The 18,029-nt window shown below is 44.5% G+C and overlaps 1 protein-coding gene across 1 annotated transcript; it reads right to left on the bottom strand.

Annotated features, from left to right (window-relative positions):
* Nucleotides 1-591: 591 nt before the first annotated feature.
* PHF11 (PHD finger protein 11) lies at nt 592-14,661 on the bottom strand. The gene is given in 6 exon segments (XM_070362279.1): nt 592-649; nt 651-783; nt 786-1,581; nt 9,470-9,550; nt 10,315-10,383; nt 14,629-14,661. Coding segments are annotated over 6 exon segments (1,170 nt in total).
* Nucleotides 14,662-18,029: the final 3,368 nt, after the last annotated feature.

Here is an 18,029-nt window from a genome sequence, read left to right as displayed (position 1 = left end):
GGCTGGAACTTGTCTCAAAAGATAAAAACAGTTTATGCATTTAACATTTACTGAACATGCTAGCTGCTGGAAATGTGACAGGGAGGAAAACACAGCAAGGGAGTTTCTGCCCTCAGGCTGCTTATACTCCAGTGGTTTGATGTGTGATACAGTGGCTTACACCAAGAAGAGGTGCGAGGGGAAAGGACTCTCGGGTGGAAAAGGTATGAGCAGATTTCGATGACGACCTCACAGCAGGACAAGCAAAGGCCCTGGGGTGGGAGCACCTGGAATCCACTTAGCTCACTGGAGTGGGGGAGGGGAGGAGGCCACCAAAGGATTTTTAGAGCCATGGGAGGCATGGTCTAATTTATTGAAGTAGACTCGGAGAAACATTTTACTAGCAGGGGAGAGGTAGAAGTGAGATGACAGTAAGGAGGGGAAGTCAGTAAACAGCATCGGATGCCCATCAGCAAGAACAGGTAAGAGCAGGCAGGGATCACAGAGACCTCAGGGGCCTGGTGCTGAAGGTGTGTGGCTCTCACAGACTATTCTCCAGATTTCACCCTGTTTGCAGCTATGCTCGATTCCTGGCTCAGGAAATGGTCCTTCTTAAGAAGACAGAGAAGAATCTGAAGTGGAACTTGACTGAAGCTGGGAGTACAAGGTTTAAGTCCTGGGGTAGCTCAATCTCTTCCATCAGCTGCCGCCACCTCTCTTCAGATTCACAAATTTGACTCTCTATTGCTGCTTGAAAATTTGCAAGTGTGTCTTCAAACAATCTCCAGTCAAAAAGTGAAGTCTGATTTCTTCACAGTCTGATTTTGAAGTAGTCTCATCCGTGAGTCTTTCCTGAATCAAATGAAGTTTGTCTAATATTTCTTCAAGTAAAGCGTCAAGAAGTCCTGTTTCTTTACATTTCTTAAGAAAAGCAGCGTTCACAATTGCGCCGGTGTGTCTGCCATCCATTTCCTTCTTCAGGGCCATTCTTCAGGTGGCTGTACAGGACTGCCTGTTGAGAGAGGTGATCTCCTTCCTCTTTGTTTTCACTCCTGAAAAGTAGGCTTGTCTTGGTTTGGTCCGCTCACTGTAGTGAGAATGGAAGACATCAGACAAAGGCTTTACTGATGGTAGATCATTTTGAGGGTCAGCATGTTGTTGGCAAAACACTTTATAAATTCCTTTAAGTCCATCAGCTAGAATAGTGTGGTCATTCTTGGCATAGAAAAAGTGGTAATTCTTGAAATAGGATTTTAAGTCACATCCCACCGTGGCTCCTGCTTTCTCACAAAGCATGCATTTCAACTTCCTTCCTGTCTTGATTTCTTTCTTTACTGATTCCACGTCAAAATTTCTATCATTATTATATGGGTCATGGTCCTCACTTTCCACAACTGCCAAGGAATACAGCAAACAGTTTTCATGAGCAGCTATATTCTCTGACTGTGCGAAGTACAGGACATTACACTTGAGGTCTTCGGGGCAGAGTGCACATATCCTTTCTTGCAACCTTTCTGCAACCTGGAAGACACTGGTTGGGAGCCGGACTGTGTCCTTCGCGTGCTGCGTCAGAGCCGCCCCTTGATTAAGTATTAATAGTTCCTTTCCACATAAGAAAAGGATAAAAAAGGTGAAAACAGAGATACCAGTCCTATTGGATTAGGACCTTATTTAGCCTTAATAGCCACCCCCACCCTCCTAAAATTGCTATCTCCAAAGATAGCCACACTGGGCATTAGGGCTGAAACATGTATATTTGTGCTGTGTGTGTATATGTGTCAGTCACTCAGTCGTGTCCGACTCTTTGTGACCCCGTGGACTGTAGCTCTCCAGGCTCCTCTGTTCATGGAATTCTCCGGTCAAGAATATTGGAGTGGGTAGCCATTTCCTTCTCCAAGGGACCTTCCCGACCCAGGGATAGAACTTAGATCTCCTTCATTGCAGGCAGATTCTTTACCATCTGAGCTACCAGGGAAACACATATTTGTGGGGGAGGCTACAATTCAGCCCATAACTCATAATATGTGTTTTTCATCTATATACTTTCAACATATTTGTGTTTTGAAATTTAAAGTGCATCACTTATAGAGAGAATATTCTTGAATCTTGCTTTTTAATCTAGTCTGTCATTCTGGTTTTTTTTTTAATTGAGGAGTTTTACATTTAGTAAGATTATAAATATTTTAGGTTTAAGATGATTATTTTGCTATTTGTTTTCATTTGTTTTTTTTGGGATTGTTTCTCTAATGATACTTTCCTTTCCTAATTATACATATTTTTGGAATTCCATTTTATTTCCTCTATTTGGCTTCTCATCAGTACTTCTTATTGCTTCTTAGTTGTTGCTCTAAAGCTAACAATATGCCTCTTTAGCTTGTCAGAATAAATCTATTTAGACTGGCTCATCACCTTGACTGTCAATGGCACCCCACTCCAGTACTCTTGCCTGGAAAATCCCATGGACGGAGGAGCCTGGTGGGCTGCAGTCTATGGGGTCGCTAAGAGTTGGACATGACTGAGCGACTTCACTTTCACTTTTCGCTTTCATGCATTGGAGAAGGAAATGGCAACCCACTCCAGTGTTCTTGCCTGGAGAATCCCAGGGACGAGGGAGCCTGGTGGGCTGCCATCTATGGGGTTGCACAGAGTCAGACACGACTGAAGCAACTTAGCAGCAGAAGCAGCAGCATCACCTTGACTGTAGGTTTTGATATGGAGAATCTGTGGAAAGCCCGTTTTTCTCAAGCAACTCTGACTTGATGGGGCCAACCTCCAAATCTTTGTCTATTGTGGATATTGTGAGGGCTTGGATTTAGGGCTTTTTATTTTGGTGGGACCAAAGGTGTCCTGCAAAATATGACAGCCACATGTAGCTGTTTAAATTTATAAAGTGAAATGAAATAAATTACAAACTCATTTCCTTAGTTGTACTAGTCATATTTTGAGTGCTTGATAACTGCCTGCAGCTCATGGTTATCATTTTGGACCAGTCAAGTAACATTAACATCATTGCAGAAGTTCTAATGGCCAGTGACTATCAAGAGCATGCCTGACTCTAGGGTGTGGTCCTGACTCTTACACTGTCATGATCTTCATGTCTCAGCTGGAGACCTGGGTGTGAACAAGATTTCCCTCCCCTGGCTGAACTGTTCTCTAGCACTGCTTAACTTTCAGTATCTGTCTTGTTCTCCGCTCTGTTGTAGCTACTCTGTCTCTGAGTATAGCCTAGCTTTCAGCTCAGGACTTTATAGGCCTCCCTCCACACCTTCTGGAGACCCCTGTCTGTGCAGTTCACTCCTCTCTGCTTTTCCTCACAGTTCCAGCCGTTCCAGCTGTTCTGAGCTCTGATTTTGACCTCCTCAGCTCATTAGAACTATCATGTTGTGGGCACACGCTGGCTCTCTGCTCTGCAGTGGGGGAATCCCCCCAGACAGAGAGCTGGGCACTTTCGGGGCTCACCTTGTGAACTCCCCTCCTTGCTGGCATCCTGGCCTTGTGCTGCCTTTTTTCCAGTGCCAGAAAACTGTTGCCTTCTGTGCTTTGTCCATTTTGTTTGTTTTATTTCACTGATGGCAGGCATACTTATACTACTACCCTCATTAATTAGCAAGCAACTTAAAACCACAAATTACAAGCTCTTGTTTTTTAAAACTCTCCATCGCTACTGGGTTTTTCTATAGAAAATTTACTCTGCTCAGTAGTTAACATCACATTGTCTTACTGGTTCCTCTTTCCTTTGCTCCTATTTTTTCCCATTGAGATCCTTTGGGGAAACTCCAAATTCTTTCCTCATATGATACAGAGAATTTAGCTCTCTCCAGATCTTGTCCGCAAAACTATATAACCCAACTTATAGAAAGTCTTAGCTGAAATAAGATCTTGTTCCCATTTAGTGGGATCTGTCCTCTTTAGATGATAGCTGAAGTTACAGAAAGCAAAACAATTTTTTTAATTCTAGCTAATTCACCTCTGTTATTCTCACCCTGAGATCCCCTGATTCTGTCTTCTATCCTCTGGTCAGAAGATCTTTCTAAAACCCAAATCTGACCCTGACACTCTTCTTCAATGGCTTTCCCTAGCGGGTAAGATAAGATCACATATCTTCAACTGACATAGACATCCTTCCACGAACCATTCCTTTCTGTATCTCCAGCTCCATCTCTTTTTATTCTACACCTCCTCCAACACACACACACACACACACACACACAGGTTTAGCTTCTGCAAAACTGAAATCTTTGTGGGTCTCAAAACATGCCAACCTGTTTCTTTCCTGTATTCCTTTTCTCATATTGTTTCCTCTATCTGAAATACCCTTCCCCTATCTCCAACTTTCCTATTTTTCTCTGTACCCTAACTCATTCTTCAAGGCCAGGTTTAGAGATATTTTCCTTCTGAAAGAATTCCCTGATTCCGACCTTCCACAGCTGGGTCAAGTACCTCCTCAGAAGACCCATGGAGCTCCCTCTGTCGTCCTCCCCACTCAGACTAGGAAAGGTGGCGTCTGTCTGTCCATCTGGTCTCTCTACTGCTTGGTGCAGTTGTCTGTTAGGTAGTATGTTTTGTTTTGTATCATTTTTCTACCCAATAGATGTTTATCAAGGACATAGTATGAGAAGGGTGCTGCTCCGAAATCTCTGCCCTTTGCGAGTTTGTGTTCTGATGAGAAGAGCAGAAAACAAACAAATTGATAAACACAATCATTCAGGAAGCGATAAGTCTATGGAGGAAAGTAAAACAGAGTAAGGACAAGGCAGACACCCGGATGCTCGTGTGAATCTAGTGTCTCTCTGATGAGGTGACATTTGAGCGGCAGCCTGAGTGAAGTGATGGAAGGTGCAGATACCTAGGGGACCTCCGATCTCTGGGAAGAATGAAGAATTGGAAGTGGGAGCTTCCAAGAGCGCTCAGTGAATAGCAAGCAGACAGACCGGTGGGGCAGAGGCAGAGTGAACGAGGTGGGCAGTGAGACATGAGGGGCCTGGATCCTAGGACATTCTAGGTCAGTCTAAGTACTTAAGTTGTTTTCTCCCTGAATTTAAGGAAGCCACTGAGAGGTTGTGAACAGCAGAGTGACATGATCTTACTGGTATTTTAAGGGCTCATGCTGGCTGCTCTGTTGAGAACAGACTGTAAAGGAGCAAGGGAGGAAACCCGAGGCTGGTTGGGTGACTGCAGGGGTCAAGGTGAGTGAACATGTGATTTGGACCAGGGTGTTAGCATTGGAAATGGGTTAACATTGGCTTAGTGTGTATTTGTGGAATAATGATTAAATTTCTTTAGCTCCCCTGTGAGCCTTTTGTAAACTTTTGGAAGGCAAGATCTGTATCTGATTTATCTTTCTATTTGAAGTACTTAGAACAAGGCCTGCCAAATCATAGGAGTACAATATTATTTTTAAATGTTTTTCTTTCTTTTTTAAAATCGGTAAGTTTCTGAGCGCGACATAAATGGAGGGAAGGACGATATATGATATCTTATTGTTACTCCATTTTCTAGATGGGGAAACTGAAGTTCAGAGAGGTTAAATCTCAATTAAGTCCTCACAAGCCACAAGGTAATGAAGCCAGTCTTTAATCTCAAGTCTGTCTGAGCTCATAGTCCTTACCTTTTCCATTCTATCAGCTAGGCTGGTATAGAGAAGGTGCTGGTAAGGCATGGGAGGAAAGACTGGACGTGGGGCCCCGGCTATGAGTGGCAAATCCCACTCCTGATGACAGACAGCGCCTCCTTCAAAAGCAAAGCTGTAATCTCTGTCCTAGGCAGAAAGACCTGCTTTTGGAAAAGCCTCCTTTTCCAGGCAGAGTCAACATGCACCTGTGTGACTGGTCCTTCTGATTCACACATGGGGGTTGCATTTTATTTTTTTATTTTTTGAAAATAAAAAGAAAATGAAAAAAAAAGTGAAATCCCAGTTGCCAAGTCTGTTAACGACACACATAATGGTGTGTTAACACGGGTGATTATCGAGCTGGACAGCACCCAGCTTTCTGCCAAAACAAACCTTTCTGCTCAGCAGACCTGGGAATGCTTGAGCCAGAATGGGACAGAGTGAGGAGGGTGGACTGCAATCTTCCATGGTCTGGAAACAGTTAAATGCCATGCTGTTGGCATTGCTGACTTCCCCGTGGGCTCTGGTGGGAAGGACCGGACCCCAGATCTTCTATGAACCTTCCACAGGACCCCAGGCAAGTGACCACCACCTGTTTCTGGATCTCGGCTTCTCCTCCTGTGGGTTGGATTAATGATTTCTAAGTTCCATCGATTCTAGCCTTCTGTGTTTCTGGGAGAACTTCAAGGAGCCAGAGGTTCTCAGGCTGTGGGCGCCTTGTGCACTCAAGGAGGCTCCAGTCTGTACAGCAGAGCTGGGCTGGCACCACCAGCTCCAGAGCCTGTGAAACACCTTCAGATTGTTCTACCAGCTATGAAACCTTGGGCATCACCTCAGTCTCTGTTTTCTCTTCTGTAAAATGGTAAATGAACTTACTTTAGAAGGCTGTTATGAGGAGTAAATAGAATACAAGATGTAAGGTACTTAGCCCAGTGCCTGGAACACAGGAAGTCATAAATACATGTTAGTTTCTTTCCTTCCCCTACTGCACTCTGCCTTCATCCTTTCTTCTCTCCTTCCCTTCCTACCTCTCCCTTCCTTCATTCTTCTTCTTTTTTTTTTTTTTTCCCTTCCTCTCCTCCCTCTCCACTTCCTCCCCTTCCCTTCCAGAAGAAAAATCTGTCTCCTATTGTGGTGCTGTGAGCCAGTTTGCTTCATTCAGTTGCAAATTACTAGACTGCAGGGACCACACGGGGGTCATCTTTTTATCCTCTCTCTCTGAGCACAGAGTAGGTGCTGAATAAATGTCTGGGGAATCAGTGATTGACTTGAAGGAGTCAGAGGCAAGCCTGCCATCGCTGGTTTCTTGGCTCTCTCATCCCTCTTTCTTCTGATGGAAACATAAAAAGCATATACTCACACTCTTACTGGCTTGCTTGCAACTCCCTCCCTTCCCAAGGCTATAAAAAACATTATATTCTAAAATGAAACAAAGGTAATGGAAACCAGAAAGCCATGTTTTGCTTGCGATCGAAAACACATGTTAAGAATGAGGATTTGAAATGATGAATCTGCACGAAGCCATTGGCAATGATCCCCTGTCTGCCTCTCTGCTCTGGTCGGGAGCAGGAGCATGCAGATTTGCAGTAGCCCCCATGCTGAGGCAGCCTCGGTTGTCAAGGCAGCAGACTAGGCATGGCCATGGGCATCTTTTTCCTTTCAAGCTCTCCTGGAGAGTGCTAGGTTATACAGGGGTGAGGATCACAGCATTCTTCTGACCTTTGGAAACATGGGGAAAGGATCCTTTTGGGTTCTGAAGAAGAGGCCCTAGTTCCCCTTTGTCCTTATGATGAGAAGAGTCACTGTCAGTTGGTGATTCCCTCCTGTTTAAATATAAACTGAGGCATGTTAAAACTTTTGAATTTATTTAAGCGAAAATCATTTTGAACCAGACAGCATCCAATCTGGCAGATGGAAATGAACTCCAAGAGTTGTATGAAACGAAAGACTTACAGGTAGAAGGGAGCAGGAACAAGGAAGTTATACCTGGTAGGGGCATATCAGGCAGATTACCTACTTAGAGCTGGTCAGGTAATTTCTGATTGACTGAGGTTCTACTTCTGGGAGAACCAAAACTGTAAGTTAAGTCTTGGTTTGGTGCACCAAATCAAGACATGGGGCTTCGCACAGATGACTCCATTTTGGACATGTTTAACTCCATTTTTAACACTATGAGATAAACATTTTATCTACATTAAGTCAATAGCTATTTTGCAGGGTCATTCTGAATATTCACTCTGCTCATTTTACAGGTGATGCAACTAAGTCATATAGGTAGTAAGTGGTGGGCTGAGGTTATAGTATCACTAGTAATATCCATCATCACTGAGTTCTCATTTTTTGTTTATCTATGCATTCATTCAGTAGATGTTTACTGAGTACCTGCTGTGTGCCAGACCCTGTGAGTTAGTTGGAGATACAGCATTGAACAAGAGAGATCGATGTCCTTGATCTTACAGTTGGCTGGCAAAGATGTCATGACCTGCTTGATGTTCAAGGTCATTGAGTCTGGTGTAAAAGAAATGCCAACGACTATGAGCCTTTGTGATACAAGGTACTTGGGTCTGAGGTGTCAGGGAGAGCTGTCCTGAGGAGTGACCTCAAGGGGGTCCTAGAAGACAGGAGGGGCTAAACAACTAAACTGAGGTAGAACCTTCCCGCCGAGGGAAACAGGTAAAAGGGCAGAAAAGAGCGTGATGTGATCAAGGGAGCAAAGAGGCATGGAAGACGAGGTTTCCATCCTCTATTCCATTTCATCCCCTCAACAACCATAAGGGAGATATTATTAATTATTACCTTTCTTTAACAGAGCATGAAACTGAGCTAGGTTCAGCAGGTTGCCCAAGGTCACACACCCAGCAATGAATTAAACCCAGTGAATTGACTCCCCTGCCTATGTTGAATCTAAAATAGCATATCTTACAAGGCCTCTGTCAGATAAAAGGTAAGACCTTTTACAGAGACTAAAAGTGAGACCTGTGACCAAGAACTAGAAAGCTTTGAATCCTGAGGCTCTGTGCTGTGGGGCCTGAGGGACACCAGTGGCGGGGACAGATAAGCCCATGCAACTGTTGAAGAATTTTATGCCATGGGTCTCCCCTACCTGTAGAAATGGCAGACTCCAGGGTCTGTAGATGACAGCATCATATTTCCATTCCTAACACTGCCTTGGGGACTCTCTAGACATCACAAGAGTCTGGATCTAAAATTATTTAAGGTCCGGTGTTTGCACGTGGTTAAAATTGTAGCTTAGGTATTGCCTCTGCCAAGAAGCCTTCCTTGAACACTTCAAGCCTGATGCCCTTTCTTTCCTTTGTTTCTCCCACATACACCTTCCCATCCCTGCTCCCTGCCCTGGTGGTTCTTCTTTTTCACTGTGAACCACACTGTGTTATGTATATTTGTTCACTAGGCTGTCAACCCCTCTTGAAGGAGAGCTCCCCAAAACTAGAGCTCGAGTCCCATTCATCTCTGTGTCCAGTCCAGCCCAGCACCCCCTGATGTTGGCTGATGATAAGTGAACACCCCATTTTCCATCTCTATTGGAGGGATAGCAGCCTCGGATATTCAGGAGTTAAATGGCTGTCATGAGCCTAGAGGCAGTCCATGCTGGAAATGAGATCAACAGTGGGAAACATGCAGAAGAGCTCAGAGAACATGCTGCTAGGAGAGAGGCCACAGCATCTGCTTTAAAGTGGGCACTGCCCTTGTTGGGTGTTTCAAGCTCAGGTGAGACCCTGGGGAGGTGGAGCCCAGGCTGGAGAGGGTGGGGCTGGAGAGGAAGAGCTGCATTTCCTAAATGGTTTCCATCTGCTCTGCCAGTGTCCATACTCTTGGAGTGAAATCACATTTAACTCCCTCCTGCCTGTTCACCCATACCATAAACTTGTACCGAGCACCAACTATGTGCCAGTCACTCTGCTCTCTTCTGGGAAAATAGAAATGGAGGAATGAGTCTATCTGGGGGAGAAGAGAATGGAAACAGATGTGACGCAAGTGCTTTACATAAGAAGGAAGACTTAAAACCCAGAACCTGGGTGAGTCACTTTGGGAAATCTAGGAGAGATTTGCAGAGAGATAACATTTCAGCTCGGTCTTAAAGGACCAGAGGAACTTGAAGGTGAAGCAAGGTGTTTCTGGCAGAAGAAATCGCAAAAGCAAAGGCCCAGAGGAATGCTTGGATATGTCCTGTCTAGAAAACAAAGTCAAGTTGGTTCATTGGGTCAAGAACATAGGGCACTCTTGGGGCGTGGGGTAGAAGGAAAGGAAGACACAGTGACAGGTGACTCAGCACCTGAATTTACCTTTTGCAGAGTCACAAGCACATTGTCTGCTGTGAAACAGCAGATACTAACCCCTGATGGGAGTAGGCGATTTTTGCTTCTTCGCATGATTGGTTCTGTCAGCCAACCACAGAGGAGCCCAGTAGTCAGTGGAAGAAGCTGGATTGTATAGGTATGGAAGATGTGGCCAGTGTAGTGCAAGAGCCCACAGGGCTGCCATACTGGGGATAACAGAGTCTCATTATAGAAGGACCAAGCATGGGCTTCAATTAGAATGGGAACCAAGAGCTTTGGAAGCAATGCCTCTCCTTGGTGCTGCCCCTGCTTCCTCTGAGTGAGAGCTGATAAAAAGCTCTCCAAGAAGCCTAGATAAAGGAAAGAGGGAGGAGGGCAGTGAGGGCAGGGAGAAGGGAACCCACGAGGATGTCAGGCTCTGTGTACCTGAGGTCCATTGTCCTGGCTCTGAGCAAAGATGGAGGTCCCCATGAGCAGAGTCCACAGCAGCCATGGCTTTGGGAGAAAACACTGTCAGAAACACCCAGGCTGAAGGAACTTCATTATCACTTGCATCCAGGCACCTGGCCCAGCCCAGAGCTCCACACTGACCTTGCAAGCCTCTCCCCTTAGCTGTGTACTGGACCGGAGGGGAGCTCAGGCTGTATGTTTCTTCATTACCTCACATGTTTCTGGCCCTGCTTTTGGAAGCCTGAGGTTGCTGGTTCCCCCTAGCTGCTCTGTCTCCTTGAAAAGAGTAACTCCCAGGTACTTTGTCATCTCCCTGATAAACATCTAGCCACCACTCAAGATTCAACTTAAGAGAGTAACACATTGACTAAGGATAGGGCTTTGGGATCTGCCGGACCTGTGTTCAAACCATGCTTTTTGTCTTACTGGTTATATGTTTTTTTTTTTACAGGAATGCATTATTGTTTTATTAGTATTATGTCACCTCCAAAATACAGATTAAACCTCTGATCTTCATACATAGGTAGCTCAGTGTGTATCATATACTCTCCCTGCAGCAGGTCAGCTGTGTGTGCTGGGGCAAGTCATATGGTTGGTCGATTGAACAAATTTTTGTTTCACTTAGCATGTTTACTGAATGCCCAGTTCTTTACCTTTGCATGTCTGTTTCCTCACGTATAAAACGGAACCAATGATAGTACCTGTCTCACAGGGCTGTTGTGAGAATGAAATCATATAATGTACGTAAGGGGATGCAATGTGGTGTAATATACCTGTGTCCTCCAAAAGCCGTTCAAGCCCTAACCTCCCTATACTGTGAATTTCAATGTATTTGGAAATAAGACTTTTGAGATGAAATCATGTCAGATTGAGGGTATGTTCTAGATCTGAAGACTGGCATCTTATAGAAACAAAAGACACACAGATCAGAGCGGATAGCTGTGTGATGAAGGAGGCAGTAGTTGGAGTGAAGCAGTTAGAAGCTAAGGAACACCCAGGTTGCTTGGAGCCACCTGAAGCTAGAAGAAAGTGTGGAACAGATTCTCCTTAGACCCTTCAGGAGGAGCCAGCTCAGCTGACACCTTGATATCCAGAATCTTGAACTTGCAAGAATACTTTTCTGTTCTTTTAAGCTATGCAGTTGGTGGCAGTCTGTGAAGGCAGCCCCGGGAAACTAATACACATAAGTACTCAATACAGGGTAAGCATCAGCATTATCGGGGCTTCTCTGGTGGCTCAGTGGTAAAGAACTGCCTGCCAATGCAAGAGACATGGGTTCGATCCCTGGGTTGGGAAGATCCCCTGGAGAAAGAAATGGTTAGCCACTCCAGTAGTCTTGCCTGGGAAATCTCATGGACAGAGAAGCCTTGTGGGCTACAGAGGAGCCTGGTGGGGTTGCAAAGAGTCAGACATTACATGACTTAGTGACTATACAACAATTTAGCCTTATTATACTCTCTGAAGCCTTTCTTTAAACTCTGGGAAGAACAGACTGCCTCTTCCTTGAAGTCCCACTATACCCTGTGCATCTCTGACACTCTTTAAGGGAATTAGCTGCTTATATATTCATCTCTGACATCGAACTTTGAATCCTTGGAGAGCAGGAAATGTGCCTGACTCACCTTGTATCTGCAGTATCCAGCACAGGGCCTGGCACAAGAGGAGGCACTTAGAAAAGACTGGACAAGAATACAGGTTTTCTGGCTCCCTGTTGGCCCACGGGGCCCCTGTCAGCCTCCTGCCTTGATAGAATACTCCATGACTGAACGAACCCAGGGCATCTGGTGCCCCTCCCCCACCATTCTCCCACATCTGGCTGTATTAGGTGTGAATGAATGAAAACCATAAGGATCCCATTTGCTCTCTCCCTGCTTCTTTTTAACCTGCATGCATTTAGAATTAATCAGCCAAGCATGACTGAGAGTTTTGACAAACTCAAAATACTAGAGAAAGAGTTCAAGATGTTTTGATGATCCTCAATGCAAAAATGGTTAAGCCGTTGGCCTAGGCATTTATTGTATCTGAAGTCAGTGAAGTTTTGGACCACAGCAGCCTGCCCAGTCTCCTAGGTGAAGTGGGAGATGCATAGAGGGACACTGAGGTTTTGTCTCTTCTTAACCCCAGGATTCACACTGCCTGGGCAGTAGTCAGTACCAGATGGACCAGAAAGTCAGAATGTTGAGCATCTTTCCAGCGTCAGAGCTTCTGCCCTTGGCTCAGGACTGGAATCCCAAATGCTGCAGTTTGGGACAAATCTGATACCACTCACTGCTCCCAGGGTTTATATTTCAGTTCTGGAAGTTCATGATGACAGGTGTACAGCCAGGCCCAGCTGGATGAGAGAGTCAAGAGGTCACATGACTTAAAAATTGATGCACAGCCTTCTCACTAAGAAAACAAATGAATTTCTTTTTTTCTTATAACAAAAACAGTAACTGCTTTTCTGTTATGTGAAAAATAATCATAGAACGATTTATTTGGGAAAGAAATCCGCTTATAATTCCACCTTGCAGAGATACCCACATTAGCACTTTATTACATAGCTTTCTAGACATTTTCTATGCATGTGTATGTATGTTCAGTTCAGTTCAGTCACTCAGTCGTGTCCGACTCTTTGCGACCCATGAATCGCAGCACGCCAGGCCTCCCTGTCCATCACCAACTCCCAGAGCCCACCCAAACCTATGTCAGTTGAGTCAGTGATGCCATCCAACCATCTCATTCTCTGTCGTCCCCTTCTCCTCATGCCCTCAATCTTTCCCGGCATCAGGGTCTTTTCCAATGAGTCGGCTCTTTGCATGAGGTGGACAAAGTATTGGAGTTTCAGCTTCAACATCAGTCCTTCCAATGAACACCCAGGATTGATCTCCTTTAGGATAGATTGGTTGGATCTCCTTGCAGTCCAAGGGACTCTCAAGAGTCTTGTTCAACACCACAGTTGAAAAGCATCAATTCTTCTGCACTCAGGTTTCTTTATAGTTCAACTCTCACATCCATACATGACCACAGGAAAAACCATAACCTTGACTAGATGGACCTTTGTTGGCAAAGTAATGTCTCTGTTTTTTAATTTGCTGTCTAGGTTGGTCATAATTTTCCTTCCAAGAAGTAAGCGTCTTTTAATTTCATGGCTGCAGTCACCATCTGCAGCAATTTTGGAGCTCAGAAAAATTAAGTTAGCCACTGTTTCCACTGTTTCCCCATCTATTTCCCATGAAGTGATGGGACTGGATGCCATGATCTTAGTTTTCTGAATGTTGAGCTTTAAGCCAATTTTTTTACTCTCCACTTTCACTTTCATCAAGAGGCTCTTTAGTTCTTCACTTTCTGCCATAAGGGTGGTGTCATCTGTATATCTGAGGTTATTGATATTTCTCCCAGCAATCTTGATTCCAGCTTGTGCTTCCTCCAGCCCAGCGTTTCTCATGATGTACTCTGCATATAAGTTAAATAAGCAGGGTGACAATATATAGCCTTGACGTACTCCTTTTCCTATTTGGAACCAGTCTGTTGTTCCATGTCCAGTTCTAACTGTTGCTTCCTGACCTGTATACAGATTTCTCAGGAGGCAGGTCAGGTGGTCTGGTATACCCATCTCTTTCAGAATTTTCCACAGTTTACTGTGATCCACACAGTCAAAGGATTTGGCATAGTCAATAAAGCAGAAATAGATGTTTTTCTGGAACTCTCTTGCTTTTTTGATGATCCAGCGGCTGTTGGCAATTTGATTTCTGGTGAAGGTAAGTCAAAGTGTTAGTTGCTCAGTTGTGTCTGACTTTGCAACCCCATGGACTGTAGCCTGCCAGGCTCCTCTGTCCATGAAATTCTCCATGTAAGAATACTGGGGTGGGTAGTCATTCCCTTCTCCCAGGGATCTTCCTGATCCAGCTATCAGGACTCCCGCATTGCAGGTAGATTCTTTACCATCTGAGCCACCAGGGAAGCCCCAAGAATACTGGGGTGGCCATTCCCTTCTCCAGGGGATCTTCCCAACCCAGGGATCTAAACTGGGTCTCTTGCATTGCAGGCAGATTCTTTACCATCTGAGCCCCACGGAAGCCCATGTGTGTGTATATGTTGCATATAAAGATTCACGTTGTACTTGGTCAGTTCTCAGAATAGAAATGATGTTCCCCAAACTGAGTAGTGGGGTACTCCAATCATATATTTAAACATCTAACTTTTAAAATAAGAGATAATTGGGACAAAAATTGGGAGTATAATGTCATGCTTTTTGTACTCTGATTCTTTAGCTATTTATCCTTCAGATTTTGGCTTACATGTTATTACCTTGGCAGCTTTCTTGACCGGAGCAGGGCGCATGCTCTGACAGCACCCCGTGCTCATATCATGCTGTATCACAGTGCAATTAGGTATTAAACATTTCCAAGTATAATTTTTGGCTCTCCTGCTGGACTATGACTTAGGCAGATGAACACTTCCCAACACAGCCTACATGTCTCTCCAACCCTGAACCTGACCCAGTAGACAGTCCCTGAATTCCAGGGCTGAACAGGAGGCCTGGAACACTTGAACCATTGACAATGGACCCTTGTTCCATAGGCACATAATATCCCTGTGAACATCTCAGTCTTTCCCAAAGGAAGCTGCTGCCATTTAAGCCCAGTAACTGTATCCCAAGGAAAAAGATATAGCCAACCTTCTGGAATTTTATTTGATACTGATTCCAGGCTAAACTTAGGAATTCAGAACTGTACCGTGGTTTATCATTTAAACTGGGGGGTGGAGGAGGACTTTTGCAGGCCAAGAGATAAATCGAGGTCTCACTTGAGTTCTCTTCATAGGAGGAAAGCTGAGCACTAAATCTCTTTGTTATGATTACCCACATCTGGATACATAGCTGGAATGGATATTTTCAGCAACTGACAGCAGTTGCACACTGCTTCCTGAACCATGGGAAGGCCTACTATGGAGCAAGGATCACAGAGAAGACATTAATATTCACCAGTTACACAAAAAAGAGAGACATCAAATTCAGTCATACCGCATTTTTGAGCAGAGCTGAAGACACTATCAGAACTATCAGAGGCTTGAAAGATACAGGCAAGTTGCCTCCTAGCTCATCCCCACTTAATTTTTCCATTTGCCAGGGTTAAAGGATCCTTGAGTTGATAATGGTTTATTATACATGTGATTAGGTGGAGAACCCAACTGAACTGCTGTTTCAGATGTGGTCTCCTCCTGGAACTAAGGAATACAACCCCTGACATTGGATGTGCAGCCAGTGAACAGGCAGATACATTTCCCCCCATTCTGAGTCACAGTGAACATCAGAGGCAATTTGCTTGCATCTAGTAGGGAGAAGGCAATGGCACCCCACTCCAGTCCTCTTGCCTGGAAAATCCCATGGACGGAGGAGCCGGGTAGGCTGCAGTCCATGGGGTCGCTAGGAGTTGGACACGACTGAGCGACTTCACTTTCACTTTTCACTTTGATACATTGGAGAAGGAAATGGCAACCCACTCCAGTGTTCTTGCCTGGAGAATCCCAGGGACGGGGGAGCCTGGTGGGCTGCCATCTCTGGGGTCGCACAGAGTCGGACACGATTGAAGCGACTTAGTAGTAGGGAGAGCACTCATGTTTACTATCCTGATTCAGGAATGTGTAAATTCTCCCAAGCCATTCTACAGTTTATTCTACTGGATCTTGATGGCTTCATTATCTTACAGAACATCATGTTTGTCCAGTAGCTTGGTGACAGTATGGCACCTTGGCACATTGAATATCTTAAGCTGAAGGAGTTTGAGAAAATGGCAGAAGCAGGAAGGCCATTCTGACCTCTTCCCCCGCCCCTGCCCTTACTTCTCCCTGAAACAGGTCATAAAGCTCTCCTGTGAAAGGTACCCTTCCTATACCAGAAGGTAGGAAGACATTCATAAGAGATGAGGGATTTGATGCGAAGAAATTTGTACAAAACTGTGCAGTCAAACCTTGTTAAACTCACTCTTATTTTCCCAGTTACTTCTTCACTATTTATTACCCCAGCGCAGCACCACCTCCCCTTTTGTAGATTTAAATGTTAAAACTTTTTAAAATTAATTTTTATTGGTTGCTTTACAATGTTGTGTTCGTTTCTGCCATGCAGCAAAATGAACCATACATATATCCCCTAACTTTTGGACTTCCTTTGTCTTCTCAGTTCTTCACAAATTTATTGTTCCTCTGTTTAAAAGATTTAAAAGCTTCCTTCCATGGTTACTTCTTTGGGCCTTGATTTTCTTGTGAAGGCTCCCTTGCACATGTAAGAAGTTCAATAAAACTTGTATGCTTTTCTCCTGTTATCTGTCTTTGCCAGTTTAATTTTCAGACCCGGTCAGGGACCTTAAAAGGGTCAAGGAAAACTTTTTCCTCTCCTACAGAGGGTAAGACCTCGAACTAACAGATTCCTTAGATGTTTGGCAAGATCCATTTGTGCAGAGGGTGAGTTGTACATTCTGTGAAACCGAGTGCCTGTACATTTCCAGTAATCTGTACAAGGTCAGATAGGAAATAATTTTAGCTTTGGGCACATAGTGTCTCTTGCAACCACTTGTTTCTGCTATTGTAATAAAGCAGCCATGGACAATATGCAAACAATAAGCAAGACTGGGTTCCCACAAACTTTATTTACAAAAACAGGCTTGATTTGGCTTGTAGATCTTAGTTTGCAGACCCCTCCCTGATCTGTGACATGTCAGATAGCTCCTCCAAGGAGAAAATGGTCTTTCCTGGTCTCCTTTCCACTATGAAGGAGGCATGATGGTAACTGAGTCTCTGAAAAATTTGGAATTCAGTTAGTGTCACATTTGGGTATATTGTTCTTACCCATTTGCCAAGTGACCTGAAAAAACTAGAAGCCTTAAAGGGGCCCAGATTGAAAGAAGGATCTCTGAGCTCTTCCAAAGTGCAGTCTGAGTGGCTCTCTGATCAACTCTTCTGACCTGGGGATACAACGGGCTTCATGCGTCTACTGTGAATAAAGGTGCTAAATGGTCTCGTATGAGAACACCATTCTGATATTCTTACCTTCCTGAGCCTCCAGCCCTTTCAGTATTCTTCAGGGGCAGTTTTGGTACCTCCTCCTCATGTATTGATACTATAGGCCAAATTTGTGCCCAAGCTTCAAAGAGCCATCGCAACTGCCTTCGAGGCCTCCTGACTATTTATAGCAAGTCTTGGATAGATGGTTGGCTAATGGAGCTGTCATTTTCTTTTTGTCAGGGCTTCAAAAACTGTTGACCACAAGTAGCCATAGCTACAGTCCTTACAGTTACCACCACTGTCATGTCATTCAATGTCCCCATGCTTTCTTTAACTCCTTCCAACCTACCTCTGTCTTGGTACTTTGTACTTCTGGGGATTATCACCACCCCACCCACCACCAGCAGTGGGTTCTTACCATCTGGCCAGTGAGTATTACAGTTCCAGAATCCCACCTGGAAGTCCTGCTTTCCAGGGCCACATCTTATTTTTTTTTTGAAGACTTTTTTGGTTGTTGTTGTAGACCATTTTTAAAGTCTTTATTGAATTTGTTACAATATTGCTTCTGTTTTTATGTTTTTTTTTTTTTTGACCACAAAACATGTGGAATCTTAGCTCCCTGACCAGGGATCAAACCTGCACCCTCTGCATTGGAAGGTGAAGTCTTAACCACTGGACCACCAGGGAAGGCCCCCAAGACCGCTTCTTAA

The sequence above is a fragment of the Bos mutus genome, chromosome 3 (genome assembly GCF_027580195.1).
Source record: "Bos mutus isolate GX-2022 chromosome 3, NWIPB_WYAK_1.1, whole genome shotgun sequence".
In the NCBI taxonomy this organism is placed as follows: Eukaryota; Metazoa; Chordata; class Mammalia; order Artiodactyla; family Bovidae; genus Bos; species Bos mutus.
Note: the sequence above shows the minus strand (reverse complement) of the source record. Positions and strands in the feature narration are given on the sequence as shown.